Source organism: Castor canadensis, chromosome 7 (genome assembly GCF_047511655.1).
Source record: "Castor canadensis chromosome 7, mCasCan1.hap1v2, whole genome shotgun sequence".
Classification (NCBI taxonomy): Eukaryota; Metazoa; Chordata; class Mammalia; order Rodentia; family Castoridae; genus Castor; species Castor canadensis.
In genome coordinates this window covers 63476228-63492558 of record NC_133392.1, presented here as the reverse complement: position 1 = coordinate 63492558, position 16331 = coordinate 63476228, and the positions used below count along the sequence as shown (strand labels likewise).

Sequence of the window (16331 nt, the reverse complement as noted above, 5' to 3'; positions counted from 1 at the left end):
AAACATTTCATTTTCAGTGAAATGTTTTTGTCATTATTATTTCCCTGGATCATTTTTACTGCCTCTGTTGCCTTTGTTCTTTTTGTCTCTCACCTCTAGTTTCTGACACACCTACAGCAAGTGTGAGAACTCACCACCTTAACCTACTTAATGCTGCCATTCAGAGCCTGAGAATCCTTTTTCTGCTACTGTCTTTTTTTCCTCTTTGCTCCTGGTACTCTGGTGTGTGTCATAGGGCACACTAAGTTTCAGTAAGCTTCTAACATGAATACTGGAACCCCCAACAACCTGCCAAGACCTTTTGGCTGTGAGCAAAGTTGAGACTTGGTACTTGTCATTCCTTTGCAGCACTTGAACTGAAGGAATGCTGTGTGGCTTGTTGGAAGTTGCTTAGTGGCCTCAAGTGGGGTGTGTATAGTGGGTGTGTAGAGAGGTGAGGGTCTTGTGGTCTCTGGGAGAAGTGTATAGGTTCCTTCCTTGATGCTATGTTAATCACCAGGCAGTATTTATTGAGTGCCTCCTTATGACTATCACTTGATAGACCTTTTAGATTAGATTAATAAAATATATTATTAAATGACCACATAATAGTCAAATAGTTCTAGCTCTGCTATTTACCAACTTTGAATTGGGAAGTTAACATCTTTAAGCTACAGTTTATTCTTCCATAAAATTGAACTATTAATATATACCTGATAAGCTATTCTAAAGATACAGAATGTAGATACAGTGTTTACTGTATGCCTGATGCTAGTTAGTATTTCATTTAATATGGCCATATTCAGGATATATGACTTATGTCATATAAAACAAAGTAAATAATATGACAGTACAGTGTAAAATCAAATATTTTAATTGTGACATGTAGATTATGAAAATTATAAATAGTGTGGGAATTTAGAGAAGGGAAAGAAGAGTCTTGTGCAACCGTTTGTTTGTTTGCTTTTTTGATGGCACCAGAGTTTTGAACTCAGAGCTTTGAGTTTGCTAGTAGGTTCTCTACTACTTAAACTGATTCTGCAGCTCTTGTGTAATCATTTAGTATTCTGTGCCTCAGTTTTTTCAAGAGTACACTGTATAATGCCAGGTACTTTCTTAAGACAATGATTAAGATGTTAGAGCATTTTTGCTTTTTTGTTTTTTGATACAGTGTCTTGCTATGTAGCCCAGGCTGGCCTTGAATTCAAGATCTTCTTGCCTCTGCCTTCTGAGTGCTGGGATCACAGTGTGTGCTACTATGCCATGTCCTATTTGCTTTTTATTTTATGTTTTGGCAGTACTAGAGTTTGAACACAGGGCCTGGCACTTGCTAGGCTGGTGGTGTACCACTTGAGCCATGTTGCCAGCTCTTTTTTGCCTAAGTTATTTTTTGAATAAGGCCTCACAATCCTTGTACTTACGTGTCCTGAGTAGCTGGAATGACAGGTACATGCCACCTCACCCTGCTTTTTATTTATTGAGATAGGGTCTCATGAAATTTTTTCCTGGACTGGCCTCGAACCTTGATCCTCCCAATCTTTACCTCTTGAGTAGCTAGGATTACAGTCCTGAGTCGCTGTGCCCAGCCCTATTTGCTTTTTGAAGTGGTACATATGATAGAAAGGAAGGGAAAATCTTGAGGGGCTATTAGAAATTTAATAGTTCTTTTTCTTTTTGTTGACATGGCAATGTACAGGGAATTTTAAAAGCTTAAGAGCAGATGATTTCTTTCCAGGAAAGGTGCTTGCTTTGGTATTACTCATTGTTTCTGTATAGCATTTTGATGGGTTGAAACTGAATGTTGGTAAATGAAGGGCCTCTGATTGTGAACTCCTCTGATATAAGGATTCCTCTGTTTCTTTGGCAAACAAAACAGAACAAAACAAAAACAAGCATGGCAGGAGAAGATTTAGGTCTGTTGGACTGGATGTTAGGGATATGTAGTTTACTTATCCCTTATGTGTTTCTTTGGGATGTAACATCTTTACTCAAGAATAGACATCATCACGTGGGATAATCCTTAACTGTTCCTCCTTTTGGAGGGTAGATAGAACATGATGATTGGAATTCGTATGAAACGTGATTAGTGTCTCTGCGTAACCAGGACTTAAAACACCCTGGTTGCTCCTATCTGATTCTCCTGGCAATCACTGTATTGATTTTCCTAAGGTGATAATTGTCAGTGTTTGTAATTACTATGATGTATTATTTGAGCTTCTATAAGTGTATCTGTGTTTTTGTACCCAAATATGCATGTTTGCTACGTTGCTTTAATTCTGAGAGCTTAGATAAACAAAGCATCATTCTGTATGTTTCTTGTTTTCTATAAAATGGTCACTGTGTCGATACTGCAAATGGTCTATAAAAAAAATAGAGTTGATCATTGTTAACTTGTCTTTTTCACCTTTAAGCAGGTTTTTCATAACCATACATGGAAAACACCTTTAAAAAAGTGTTTTGCTCACAATATCCAAAAGAAACTTAATTCCTATTTTGGTGTGTGCTTACTTGGTACTCTTTTTTTTTTTTTTTCTGGAAAGTTTGTATTTAGTTTTTATTTCTATCCAGATCCCCTTTAAGAAAATTTAAGAACTTCAGAGAAGTTTCCTATGGAAGTTCAGCTGCTCACACCGTTTATTTTCTTTAGTTTGAGTGTTTCTCTGTTTTTGTTAGGTTTTTTTCTTATTTTTCTTTTTTTATTTGGTATTATTTGCCAAGGTTTCAAGTTTATAGTGAGAGGTGAGGCAACGTTGATCTTGGCAGAACAGTGCAAAGCCAGCAGAGTCATTAAGTGACGCAAGCTTTTGCTTTTTTTTTCTTTCTGTTAAAGCTCTCTGGCACAGCTGGCTATTCTAGTCCTAGAAGAAAAGAGAAGAGACTTTCTGAAGATCTGATTGAGACGATAGAAGAAACTTGGGACACTTTAAAAAGAAGCAGCCAAGAACATCAACCAAAACTCCAGATAATCCAGACCAGCTTCTAGGTTTTGTACGCAGGATCTTTTAAATTGTTCAGAACTTAGGTTTTTGTTACAGAGGATGATTAGACAAGGCAATAGAGTGCGAGAAGGGTTATATTGGATTCCTGCCTCTTCTTCCAGTTGGAAAAATCTTCAGTCCACAAGAAGCATTATAAGCAACACTGAAGAACATGTCTCACCTTGATCCTGGGTGCTGTTGGAGTTGATGATTTCCATTTCACCAGGACTTTTTGGAGGCAGTTAAAAAAAAAAAAAAAAAGAAGGAAGCAATATCTAAGAATCTCTCTAGATTAGTTCTGTGCCATGTTACATTTTGAATAGTGGAGCGAGTGAGGGACAGACAGCTCTATTATCTGGATGTAGGAGGATACCTGAATCCTTTGAGTTTGCAGAGATGATGTTTAGAAGGTTGTAAATTCAGAGTCTTTCAACATAAATTCACTAAACTCTGGATTCTCTTTCTTTTGAGGACTTCAGCAGACTAAAATTCCTTGCTGAAAAGATAGAAAACCTTCTCTGCAATTTCAGGCTAAATGTGAACAATAATGTCTTGGAAAAGAAGTTATTTTTCAGGGGGCCGTGGTAGTGTCCAAGGAATGTTTGCACCTCGAAGTTCAACCTCCATAGCTCCCAGCAAAGGCCTCAGCAATGAGCCAGGGCAAAACAGCTGCTTCCTCAATAGTGCCCTGCAGGTAAGGGTAATTTCTTTCTTTTTTGGTGAACTCTCACTTTTAGTTGCTGATACTGTATTTTTTTTCTTTTTTTAAATATAGTACTTGACAGTCTGAGTTGGTAACTTGAGATTATTTTTAAAGCTTACCTGTGTGGTTTTAGCCAGGTCTCTTTATCTCTTTGAATTTCAGTTACCTCATTTGAAAAATAGGGATTCATAATGACAATATAAATAATAACAACTGTAACTACTACTATTATTTACCTGCCAGGTGATCTTTCTACTTGTTTGTCAACTTTTTTCCCCTGAACAATTTGTTCTGTTTCCTTTTTTTCTTTTTGAGACAAGCTGTCTTATTATCCTAGTTACTTTTTTCTAAAATAGAAAGCAAAATTCTTCCTACAAGTCAAAAGACCTCCAGGTATGTTGTTCTTGTCTCATAATATTCATGTTCTTAGCTCACACACTGAATGAGACAGTCTTTGTCCACTCCTTCATCTCCTCCTTCTGAGATCTCCTATTGATTCATGGATTGGCACCTGGTTAGATAAGCTTGAAAAGAGATACTGAAAAGTCAGTTCCATGAAGGTGATTGTCCATCCAAGATTTTCCCTTTTGTTGTTGCATACCACATTAGTGGTCTTGGAATCCCAAAGCTTCCCCTGTGTTTGCTCTGCCTAGTCAGGCCTATAGAGTATTATGTTCTTCCCTCCTTTCTCCTTTTTTGCAGTAAAAATAAATGAAATTTTCTAACCAAAATAATTATGTTTAGTCAAAATGTTAGCTTGACTCCTTAGATATAATAAGAAAATAGATTGCTATGGTGGGGGAGGAGGGAAGAGGGAGGGAGAGAGGGAAAACCAGGACAATGTATTTGCTAAAAGAACATTGGAATTTTGAAACCTAGATTTTAGTTTTAGCCCTTTTATAGACTAGCCTTGTGACCTTGAACAGGTAATAGTGTCCGAGTTCCCTCATTCATAATACAAGAATCTTTCCAAGCTTATCTATGTAATAAAAGTTTTATATTCTTTCTCAGTTTTCAAGTTTTTATTTGAAAACATTAAAAAAATCCTATGCTGTCAAGCCTATAGAAAGAGTTCCCTAATTATTACCACAAATTTCATATAATTAGATAAGATTGGTTAGCTTTTTCTCCCAGGTGCTATATAGTAGGTTTTTCTTTTCTTTCTTTTTTTTTTTTTGGTGGTGGCACTGGGGTTTGAACTCAGGGCTTCATGCTTGCTAGGTAGGCACTCTTACTTCTTGAGCCACTCCACCAGCTGTATTGCTGTATCAGGTTTTTGAGTGACTTTATGTACTAATGATACTTTTTGCAATTTAGAAGCAGGCAAAATAAAGCAGTGATGTATGTTTGCCTCCTTCTTGGCCATAGTCCTGGTTTGTAGTTTTATTTCTTTCTATATTATTTTGTCAGTTAAAACAGTAATGCATATTACTTTTCATTCTAATGTCCAGTGGCATCTAGAACACATACTGTACACACACACACACACACACATATTTCTTTTTTTTTTTTTTTTTTTTTTTTCATTTTTCTTTTATTATTCATATGTGCATACAAGGCTTGGTTCATTTCTCCCCCCTGCCCCCACCCCCTCCCTTACCACCCACTCCACCCCCTCCCGCTCCCCCCCTCAATACCCAGCAGAAACTATTTTGCCCTTATTTCTAATTTTGTTGTAGAGAGAGTATAAGCAATAATAGGAAGGAACAAGGGGTTTTGCTGGTTGAGATAAGGATAGCTATACAGGGCATTGACTCACATTGATTTCCTGTGTGTGGGTGTTACCTTCTAGGTTAATTCTTTTTGATCTAACCTTTTCTCTAGTTCCTGGTCCCCTTTTCCTATTGGCCTCAGTTGCTTTAAGGTATCTGCTTTAGTTTCTCTGCGTTAAGGGCAACAAATGCTAGCTAGTTTTTTAGGACACACACATATTTCTGTATACATATTTAAAGGTTGAGGCATTGGTGGTTTTCAGTTGCCTACTATAATCATGTTATAAGTTGAAAATAATTGTTACTATGAGCTAATAGCTACCTTTGATATGAAAGTTGGATCACAGATGTGTTGAACCTATTGCATTTGTTATAAAAGGTGTTATTTTTATAGCATAGCCTGCTTCAAAGAACTTCTAGAATATGCATCTTGAGACATACAAGTAAAAGAAGCTCCCTCGATGTGCTGTGATCTGGGACTCTGGAAGTAATACTTTTCAAGTGTTATATTTTCCTAGCAAGGGAACTTTTTTCCAACTGGAAGGAGATGCTATTAATTGCATTATTTCTTTTCTTTTTAAACTAAAGTTCACAGTTTATTCATACCTCCTTAGTTTTTTGTTTTTTTGTTTTTTTCTTATAAGGGAGGTAAGAGTTTATTAAAGTGAAGGGAAAGGTATTACAAAAAGCAATGGTGGCCCCACCTGGCCATATGGGCTGGGTGGGTTGGAAAAGCAGGAAGCAGAGGGAGTCAGATCTCCTTATCTAGTGTCTTGCTCTGTTCCAGGATCCCTTCCAGATTACCATATTTACATTTACTTGTCATGTCTCCTTAGGCTCCTTTTTGCTGTGACAGTTCCTCAGAATCTCTGTTTTTGACAACCTTAACAATTTTAACTAGTGGTTAGTATTTTGTAGATTGTTCCTGTATTGGACTTTGTCTAATGTTTGTATTATGATTAGATAGACTGGAGTTACGGATTTTTAGGAGGAAGACCACAAAAGTAAAATACCATTCTTATTACATCACATCAAGGGTATGTACTATGAAGATGTCACCATTACTTTTTATCCTGTTGACTTAAGGAAGTCACATTTGTCTCAGAAGTTCAAAAATCATGAATTCTAACAAAGACAAAATTTCACATTATAGTTCAAACTTCTGATACAAGTTTAAAAATATTCTTCCTTTTCTTGGTTTTGGGTAGGCTATTAAAAAAAAAATCCTTATTCTCCAGCTTTTTTTTTTTGCAGTGCTAGGGATTGAACCTAGGACCTTATACATGCCAAGCAAATATACTACCACTAAGTTATATCTCCAGCCCTATTCTGTAGCTTTTAACTCCTAAATTTCTTCTTCAGGCTCACCTTTGATATATCTCATGGTGTATTTTCACTGTGACCTTCACTTCATTTTCAGATCGTCTTTTTCAGAATATGTGCATTTATCTCTTTTGTTAGATATCTTACTTTTTTTGTGTGTGTGGTATTAGGGTTTGAACTCAGGGCCTACACCTTGAGCCACTCCACCAGCCCTTTTTTTTGTGATGGGTTTTTTCGAGATAGGGTCTCACAAACTCTTTGCCCAGGGTTGGCTTTGAACCATGATCCTCCTGATCTCTGCCTCCTGAGTAGCTAGGATTACAGGCATGAGCCACAAGCACCCGGCTATCTTACCTTTTTTGAGATTTGTTCTAATGACACTAGAATGAAGTTTTCTCTTGGGAATACACACACACACACACACACACACACACACACACACACACACACAGCGATCATTACCTGCTTGTTTGAACTCTGGAATTTAAATGGTGACTAGAGAGTAATGAAGTATTTTTCCTTTTTTGTAAGGTTTTGTGGCACTTGGATATCTTCCGACGTAGCTTTAGGCAGCTCACAACTCATAAGTGCATGGGAGATTCCTGCATCTTTTGTGCTCTTAAGGTAAGTATTTCAGTTTTTTTCCTCTCATTATCTGTAGGTTGCCAAATGTTTAGTATTGAGGTTGGTTTGTCAGTTAGGGCTGTTCTAAAAAATTTGTTGCCAGATTATTTGCCTGTGGTTTTGAACAAAAATTGATGTGATTAGTTTTGTTTGCTTCAAAATAATAATAGATAGCTTAGTCTTTTTTTTCTGAACGCCCCCCTTTTTTTTTGCCTATATAATTCTATTTGATGTGATAGGATCCTATTGTAGTTGCTTCTGCTTTGAGTATTTACCTGAGAAGCTAAGTTAAATTTTCATTTTGAAAGAATAAACAACTAAATTTTTTTTTATTTTTGGTGGGACTGAGCTTTGAACTCAGGGATTTGCCTTTACAAAGCAAGCATTCTACTACTTGAGCCACACCTCCAGTCCATTTTGTTCTGGATATTTTGGAGATGGGGTATCTCAAGTTATTTGCCTGGACTGGCTTTGAACTGTGATCCTCCTGATCTCAGCCTCCCAAGCAGCTAGGATTACAGGCAAGATCCACTGGCACCTGGCTAAGAATAAATAACTAAGTGCTTTTGCTGGAATTAACTATTGTTTGTTGGAACTAAGTTCAAAAAGTTTCCCATTTCCTAATGTTTCCCATAGATTCTTTATGCCAATTCTTTTCTTCATGTATTGCTTGGCCTCAAATTTTTTGTTTCTGAATAAAATGAAACTGGAGATCTGTATAGAGGCAAAGAAGATGAGAGTTTTGGTTTATATTTTAGGTTTACTGCTAAAGAGAATATGTAAAGGACACATCTTTTATCAACATGTTGCTTCCCTGTTTTCTTGGTTCAGGTATATAATGGGTTAGTTGTGTTTAGATGGATATGTATCATACAAATGAGTTCTTAGTAAGCTTCCAGAGTCATTCTTTAGTCTTGGAAGTCTGCATTCCTGTCATAGGAATGCTTGGGATATGATCATTGCATATTTAATTTAGTTGCTTTTTTATTAAAAAAAAAAAAAACAAAAAACAGGAATTGTGACCAGAAATTCTTGGAGGATTTCCAAATTATATTGATTATTTGTAACATCAGACTCAAATTTCTTCGACGGTATCATTTTGGAGTTTTAAGTCTGTGATAGGTCCTTAGAAGGAATTGAGACTTCTGAACTTCCTGTGCTACATCTCCCCTGCCATCCTTTGTTTGAAACTATTATAACTTGTTTTGTTTGTTTTTCGGTACTAGAGTTTGAAATCAGAACCTTGAGCTTGCTAGCCAGGAGCTCTACCACTTTAGCCACTCTACCAGCCCTCTTGGCATTGGTTATTTTTTGAGATAGGGTCTCGCTTTATGCCTGGGCTAAAATTACAGACTTGAGCCAGTGCACCTGGCCTAAGTATGATTTTTAATAAACCAAGTAAATCTTTTTTACAAGTTGATGAATATTTCCTACTTTATCCATTAAGGCAAATCTATCCAAAAGAGCATTTAACCTTACTTATGGATGGTACATTGATATTAATTATCTAACTTTAGATCAATACAGTGTCCACTTGGTCAGTAAGTTCAAGGAAAGTATGATTTGTGGCATTAAAATGATGGTAGGGAGACACTTAGGAAGGAGATGTTAATCCTAGGGAGATTCCTGGTAGAAGAATCTTCTGAAACTGGAAATTCTTATCTGTACCAAGAAGGGACGATAGAACCTATATGACTTCCGATATGCCTTTTACTAGTTGGGACAGTACTGTACTATTTATTGACCCAGGAAGCATTCTGAAGGACTGGTTGCCACACTCTTGTTATGTTTCATTCTCCAGAATGACAAATTGTTACTTTAACATAAATCACTATCTTAGAAGCTAGAGAAATGAAAACTAGCCATTAGACTTTATGGAACACACCGTGAGACACTCAAGTACAGAAGGAAAATTGTTTTTCAATCTGTTTGGACTAAGGAAGTTTCTTGAGATTCTTTCAAAAAAAGTTGCTTGTGATGGATAGGTAAATGGGCTTAGGGGATCAAAGTCTGTATTTTGGGATTTCATAACTCTGGGGATGTGTTGGCATTCTGGTATTTTCCTGATTATATCACTGCACAAACTAACCAAGAGATTTATTATCCTTCCCTGCCTCTTATATTGGGAGTATATTAAAGATTTGGTTTGTTTTTCCTCTCTAAAGTACTTCTTATCCTGCAATGCTATATAAATATTTAATAATTGGCTTGCATACACCTCACATTTTAGATGTTTGCATTCTTTAAATTATTGTACACTTAAAAATTTTTTTTTTTCATAGACTGGTGTATGAACTCAGGGCTTCATGTTTGCTAAGCAGGTGCTCTACCGCTTAAGCCACACCTCCAGTCCATTTTGCTCTGGTTATTTTGAAGATGGGATCTCAAGAACCATTTGGCAGGGCTGGTTTCAAACCACAATTCTGAGCTCAGCCTTCCAAGTAGCTAGGATTACAGGCATGAGCCACCAGCACCTGACTGTACATTTAATTTGAAAATCATAAATAGATTTACAATGCAAGTGGATTAGTTTAAAAATGTGGATGAACTAGAGTTGGTTCTAGGAGCTGAGAAATGTAAATAATTAGAATAGTAATAGTTTTCAAGAGATTATCCTGCATCCAGGCTGTAGGGCTTCATTTTTTAAGAGAAGAAAAGAATAATGAGGTGCTGGTAGAGTGCCTCAAGTAGTAGAGCACTAGTTTAAACTCTAGTACTGAAAAAAAAAAAAAAAAGGGAATAAAGGAATAATGAGTATATGAAGGAGTAACCTGGAGGGCCCATCAGAACCTAAGTCTTCCTGTGGGATGTCTCTTTGTTGCCCATTTGAAAAATATTTTCATAAGATATGAAAATAATACAATTCCTCACTGAACCCAATTCTGGTAGGTAATACAAGAAAAACAATAGAAAGACACAAAGGGTAAATAAAAGGAAACAAAATTGTCATTATTTGTAAATGAGGTGATGGACTGTTAGAAAACCAAACCAAACTAAACCAAAGCCAGGTGATGTGGTTCAGTGATAGAGCACTTACCTAGCATGTTTGAGGCTCTTGGTTTGGTTTGATCCCCAGTGGCGCACACACACACACACACACACACACACACACACAATAAATAAATAAATAAATAAATAAATAAATAAATAAATAAATAAATAAATGAATGAATGAATAAAAATCCAGCTTGTTTTTGAAACTTTATTGTAAATGGAATAATTTGCTTTAAATTTTATGTATTTTCTTTAGTTCAGCAATGTGTTTATAAAATCATCCACGTTGTATGTTGATTTAGTTTATTTTCATTATTTGGTATTTCTTTGTGCAAATAAATCATTTTATCCATTCTACTGATGTTAATCATTTGGAATGTTTCCAGTGTTTTGATTTTTATGAACAATAGTGCTGAGAACATTCTTGTATATGTCTGTATATGTGTCCATGTTTCTTTTATTTATTTATTTTTCAATGGGACTGTGGTTTGAACTCAGGGCTTCCACTTACAATGTAGGCACTCTATTGCTTTAGTCTCACCTTCAGTCCACTTTGCTCTGGTTATTTTGGAGATGGAGTCTCACAAACTATTTGCCCAGGTTTGCCTAGAACAACAATCCTCCCAATCTCAGCCTCCCAAGTAGCTAGCTAGTATTATAGGTGTGAGCCACATGGGCCTGACCACAGTTATTTTATGTACATGCCCAGAATTGGGATTACTGAATCATAGGATATATATATATGTGTGAAATGTTTTTAGATAATGCCTACTAATTTCTAACATTTCCATGTTTTCCAGTGGGTTAGTATTAATTATTATTATGATTATTACATTTTTTTCTTAGAAGCTGAGAAAAGTCATTTCTGGGTATTTATATGACAGTGAAAGACAGACAAGATACTCCTGAAGAATAACAGCTTGCTCTATGTATTGGGCAAAGTATATTATTATGTGGTAACAAACAAACCTAAAATCTCAGTGATAAATATACCAGAGATTTATTTTTTCATTCATATTATTTGTCCCCTATATTAGTAGGGAAATTCTACTTATTATGTAGTCATTCAGGAATTCAAGTGCTGTGTAGATCCAAATTGACATGAATGGAGTCATCTTGGTTCTAACCAACACTTTTGCTTAGCATGTAAACCTAGCATGCATTCCAAATTAAGATAGTCAGTGGACCATTTTGTACCTGCTATAGATGTTTGAATTGTTTCTTCTTTTTTTTTTCTTTTGAGGTGCTGGGGTTTGGACTCCAGGCCTACACTTTGAGCCACTCCACCAGCCCTTTTTTGTGAAGGTTTTCTTTTTTTTTTTTAAATTAGAATTTTTAAAATTTATTTATTTATTTATTTAAAAGCAATGAGCCATTTTATTTTTTAAGTGAATTTTTAAAACATCCAGTTGTGTAATTCTTTTTTTTTTCATTTTTCTTTTATTATTCATATGTGCATACAAGGTAAATTTATTTTTTCTTTTTTTATTATATTCATATGTGCATACAATGTTTGGGTCATTTCTCCCCCCTTTCCCCCGCCCCTCCCTCTCTCCCTTACCCCTCTAGCCCCTTGCTACCAGGCAGAAACTATTTTGTCCTTATCTCTAGTTTTGTTGAAGAGAGAGTATAAGTAATAATAGGAAGGACCAAGGGTTTTTGTTAGTTGAGATAAGGATAGCTATACAGGGAGTTGACTCACATTGCTTTTCTGTACATGTGTGTTACCTTCTAAGTTAATTCTTGTTGAACTAACCTTTTCTCTAGTTTCTGGTCCCCTTTTCCTATTGGCCTCAGTTGCTTTAAAGTATCTGCATTAGTTTCTCTGTGTTGAGGGCAACAAATGCTATCTAGTTTTTTGGGTGTCTTACCTATCCTCATATCTCCCTTGTGTGCTCTCGTTTTATCATGTGATCAAAGTCCAATCCCCTTGTGTTTGCCCTTGATCTAATGTTTGCATATAAGGGAGAACATACGATTTTTGGTCTTTTGGACCAGGCTAACCTCACTCAGAATAATGTTCTCCAGTTTCATCCATTTACCTGCGAATGATAACATTTCATTCTTTGTGAAGGGTTTTTTTGAGGTAAGGTCTCTTGAAGTGTTTGCCCCAGCTGCCTTTGAACCATGATCCTCCTGATCTCTACCTCCTTAAGTAGCTAGGATTATAGGCGTGAGCCACCTGCACCACACTGAATTGTTTCTTAACTGACATAAAACACTTTTTTGAAAGCCTAGGTACATTCCTTTTGGCCACATCCCACCTTTTCAAGTTTAATATGTAAACCCTTTCCTCTTACCTTGTGATACGGGAATCCTCCAATTTTGCTGCCTCCCAAGACGCACTTCTGTCCTTAATTCCCTCATAAATTGCATTTTTCTGCAATCCTGGATTTGTCTGCCCCTTTCTTTGGTCTCTTAGCACCTTTTTGTCTTTGGCAGTTAGTTGTTATACATCAGGTTTTTCTGAAGCATGTGCCAAAGTTACAACCATATTAAAAAAATATGTGTATACATAAATACGTATTCACACATTTTTTTGGTGGGGTCAGGGATTTTGTACTCAAGGCTTCATACTTGTAAAGCAGGTGCTCTACCTCTTGAGCCATACATCCAGTCCTTTTTACCCAGGTTATTTTGGAGATGGAGTCTTGTGAACTATTTGTCCAGGCTGACCTTGAACTGAGGAGACCCTCCCTATTTCAGCCTCCACAGTAGCTAGGATTACAGATATGAGCCACTGGCACCCAGCTAACTGTATTAAATATGACTAGTTGCTAAGGCAGGAGGGACAAAGAGCTTTAAAGGATTTTGTACAGGCAACTAGATGCTCCTCAGGTCTCTTCTGCTCATAACTCATTGACCAGAGCTAACCATCTTGTCTAACCTGAATCACAAGGGAACCAGGAAGTACCATCCCATTATGATCCACAGGAAGAAGAAGAACCAGAAATATTTGGCAAACAGTACTGACAACTATCATATTTTGAGATATCAAGATTTATAAAACTAAAATAAATGTAGTTTATTTGTAGTACAATGCAGTATTATAAGTAAACCAATGGAGCATAACCAAAAGTTAAGAAAAAACATTGAAAATTTGCCACTTCCCTTATGAATCAAAGAGAAAGTGGACTTTTCAGTGTTACTTAGAAAACTGGTTATACATATGGAAAAAAGAAATTTGACCCCTATTTTATATTGTTTCAAACAAAAGAATTTCAGGTGAATTAAAGACTAAAATGTGAAAGGTAAAAGTTGAAGTTTTGGAAGAAACTGTGAGAGACAAATCACGATCTCAGGGACAGGGAAGGACTCATTAACTATGACGTGAAGAGTATAATATTAAAAATTTAAGGACTCAAATATGACATGAAGAGTATAAGATTAAAAATTTGATACATTGTACTATAGAAAATTTAAGAATTTCTCTTTACCAGAAGACTCTGTAGAGAGTAAAGAGACAAGACTAAAAACTACGGGAAAATGTCTGCAATAGTACATGGCACAGAACGCTAGAGAAGAACTCCAATAAAGAATAAGTAAAATATAAGTAAGTCAAGAGAAAAACTAGGCAAAGCTAAAAGCAGGTATTTCTCAGAATAGGCTATCTAGAGGATCCTCAAAGAATCCTTTAGATTCTTAATAATTTATAATAATTTAATAATCCTTTAGATGCTTAATAATTTAAGAAATGTAAATCAAACCATACTTTTCATGTAGGTAGAAATTTGATTTTAATATTAAGTGTTATCAAGAAGTTGAAATAAATGACAACTTACTTGCATTGCTGATTGGAATATCAATTGATACCACTGCCTAGCAAAACAGTTTATCTTCACTTAGTAAAACTGAACTTGCATGTAACCTACTACCCAGCAGTTGTTCTCCTAGATAGTTGTAGAAAACTTCTTGATATGTAACAGAAGATATAATCAGGAATGTTCAGAGTAGCATTTTTTTTGTGATTGCAGAAAAATGGAAGAACCAGTTCTGACTTTAGTAGATTTAAAAATGATGGTTTATCCCTGTAGAAAAATACTATATCATAGTAAAAATGATGGCCTGCCATTGCATATATCTATTTGGAATAATCTGAAAAATACCACATTGAATGAAAAAAGCAAATCTTAGAAGACTATATAAATTATGATTCTATTTATATACAAATCAAACACAGGCAAAACTAAACATATTGTTCAAGGATATATCCATGTGATAAAACAGTAGAGAAAAAGCCAGGTGCTAGTGGCTCATACCTGTAACTCTGGCTACTTGGGAGGCTGAGATTGGGAGGATGGAGGGCTTAGATAAATAGTTCGTGAGCCCCCATCTCCAAAATAACCAGAGCAAAATGGACTGAAGACGTGGCTTAAGCCCCGAGTTCAAACACCAGCCCTACAACAAAACAAAACAGAATAACCTGTAGGGAAAAAGGGAATGATTATCACAAAATTTAGTATAGTGGTTACTTCTGAAAGTATAGGGAGAAGAATGTAATTAATTGGGGAAGCCTCAAGATCTTTGTTAATTTTTTCATTTCTTAAATTGGATGGTGGATACATGGACACTTATTTTTCTTACTTGGTTATATATACATACACACACACCTATGCGCATATATATACACACGTACACACAAACATGTTAGTTCTTTTTTGTATCATGATTTTTATTATAAAATAAGTACTGCAGTCATTCTAAAATGCATTCTAAAGTATAAAATAGAAAACTGAAAATTGTCTGAATTCTACCACAGTGATTCTCATTTCTTTTTATACTTTCTCTGGTATTGCTGGTAGTAAGTCTTTTTATCTACTGTTATGGTGAAAGTGTTTTTGGGGTTTTTTTTTTTCCAGATCCCTAAATTCTTCTCTAATATCTTCCTACTTCATTTAAGAATAACCTAGAGTGCTATAATTTACTACCTCATAATCTTGAAGTGACTCCCAGTTGTGTCTTAAATCAGTTAAAAATTCATAATTATAGACATTTTAAAACCTAATTTCATGCTTTCTTTTCCTCTCCTTTCCTTGCCCAGACTCTCTTCATTTTAGCTATGAGAGCACACGGTGCCTTGCTGTGCCTAACCTCTTAGACATTTCAGATGCCATTCACTTTTAAAAAAACATGCTTAAAAATACTGTGTACATGTGTATGTAAATAGAAAAATGAGGCCTGTTGAAACTGTTCTAGGAATGGGGGAAGAGTGGATAAAGAAAAATGATGTAGGGGGTGAATTCAAGTATGATATACTTCTAAGAACTTTTGTAAATGCCTGCCACAATGTACCCCCAGTGCAACAATAAAAAAAGAAAACAAAACACAAATTATTCCAAAAAAATTTTGAAAACATGTTTATTAGTACATGATAGTTATATAGGGGGTTTCATTGTGACATTTCCATGTATACATGTATTATACTCTGGTTTGGTTCATCCCTTCCATTATTCTCCCTTCTACCCCATTCTCCTTAAAATAACTTCAACGGGTTTCAGTGTTTATATTCATACATGTATAGGAAATACCTCACCATATTCATCTTTCTTTATGCTCTTCATTTACTTTCTCCCTCCCACTAATGCCCTCTTCTTAACATGACCTGTTTTCCATTCCTGTCCTTCATTGTTTGTGTATATTCATTGTTTAGTGGTATTTTGCTTGTAAATATATTGTGCTTAAAACAGTCTCCACTGTTAAGAATAGTCCCCTCCACTATTCTTCCTTCCCTTTCTCCCCTACCTTATATTCAACAGTTTTCTTTTTTTTTTTTTTTTTTCATTTTTCTTTTATTATTCATATGTGCATACAAGGCTTGGTTCATTTCTCCCCCCTGCCCCCACCCCCTCCCTTACCACCCACTCCACCCCCTCCCGCTCCCCCCCCCTCAATACCCAGCAGAAACTATTTTGCCCTTATCTCTAATTTTGTTGTAGAGAGAGTATAAGCAATAATAGGAAGGAACAAGGGGTTTTGCTGGTTGAGATAAGGATAGCTATACAGGGCATTGACTCACAT

The 16331-nt window shown here is 35.8% G+C and overlaps 1 protein-coding gene and 1 non-coding gene across 20 annotated transcripts in view; both read left to right on the top strand.

Annotated features, from left to right (window-relative positions):
- The window catches only part of Usp54 (ubiquitin specific peptidase 54), a 113463-nt gene that overhangs the window by 47122 nt on the left and 50010 nt on the right, over positions 1-16331 (top strand). For all 19 annotated transcript variants that reach the window (XM_074079120.1, XM_074079117.1, XM_074079119.1 and 16 more), the window contains 2 exons: positions 2810-3651; positions 7227-7319. In XM_074079120.1, coding sequence (XP_073935221.1) covers positions 3505-3651; positions 7227-7319 — 240 coding nt within the window. In that variant the 5' untranslated portion in view covers positions 2810-3504. The remainder of the gene's footprint in view (positions 1-2809; positions 3652-7226; positions 7320-16331) is intronic.
- Positions 1981-2115, top strand: LOC141425280 (U8 small nucleolar RNA). Its single transcript, XR_012450351.1, has one exon. It is a non-coding gene; the product is annotated as a U8 small nucleolar RNA (small nucleolar RNA).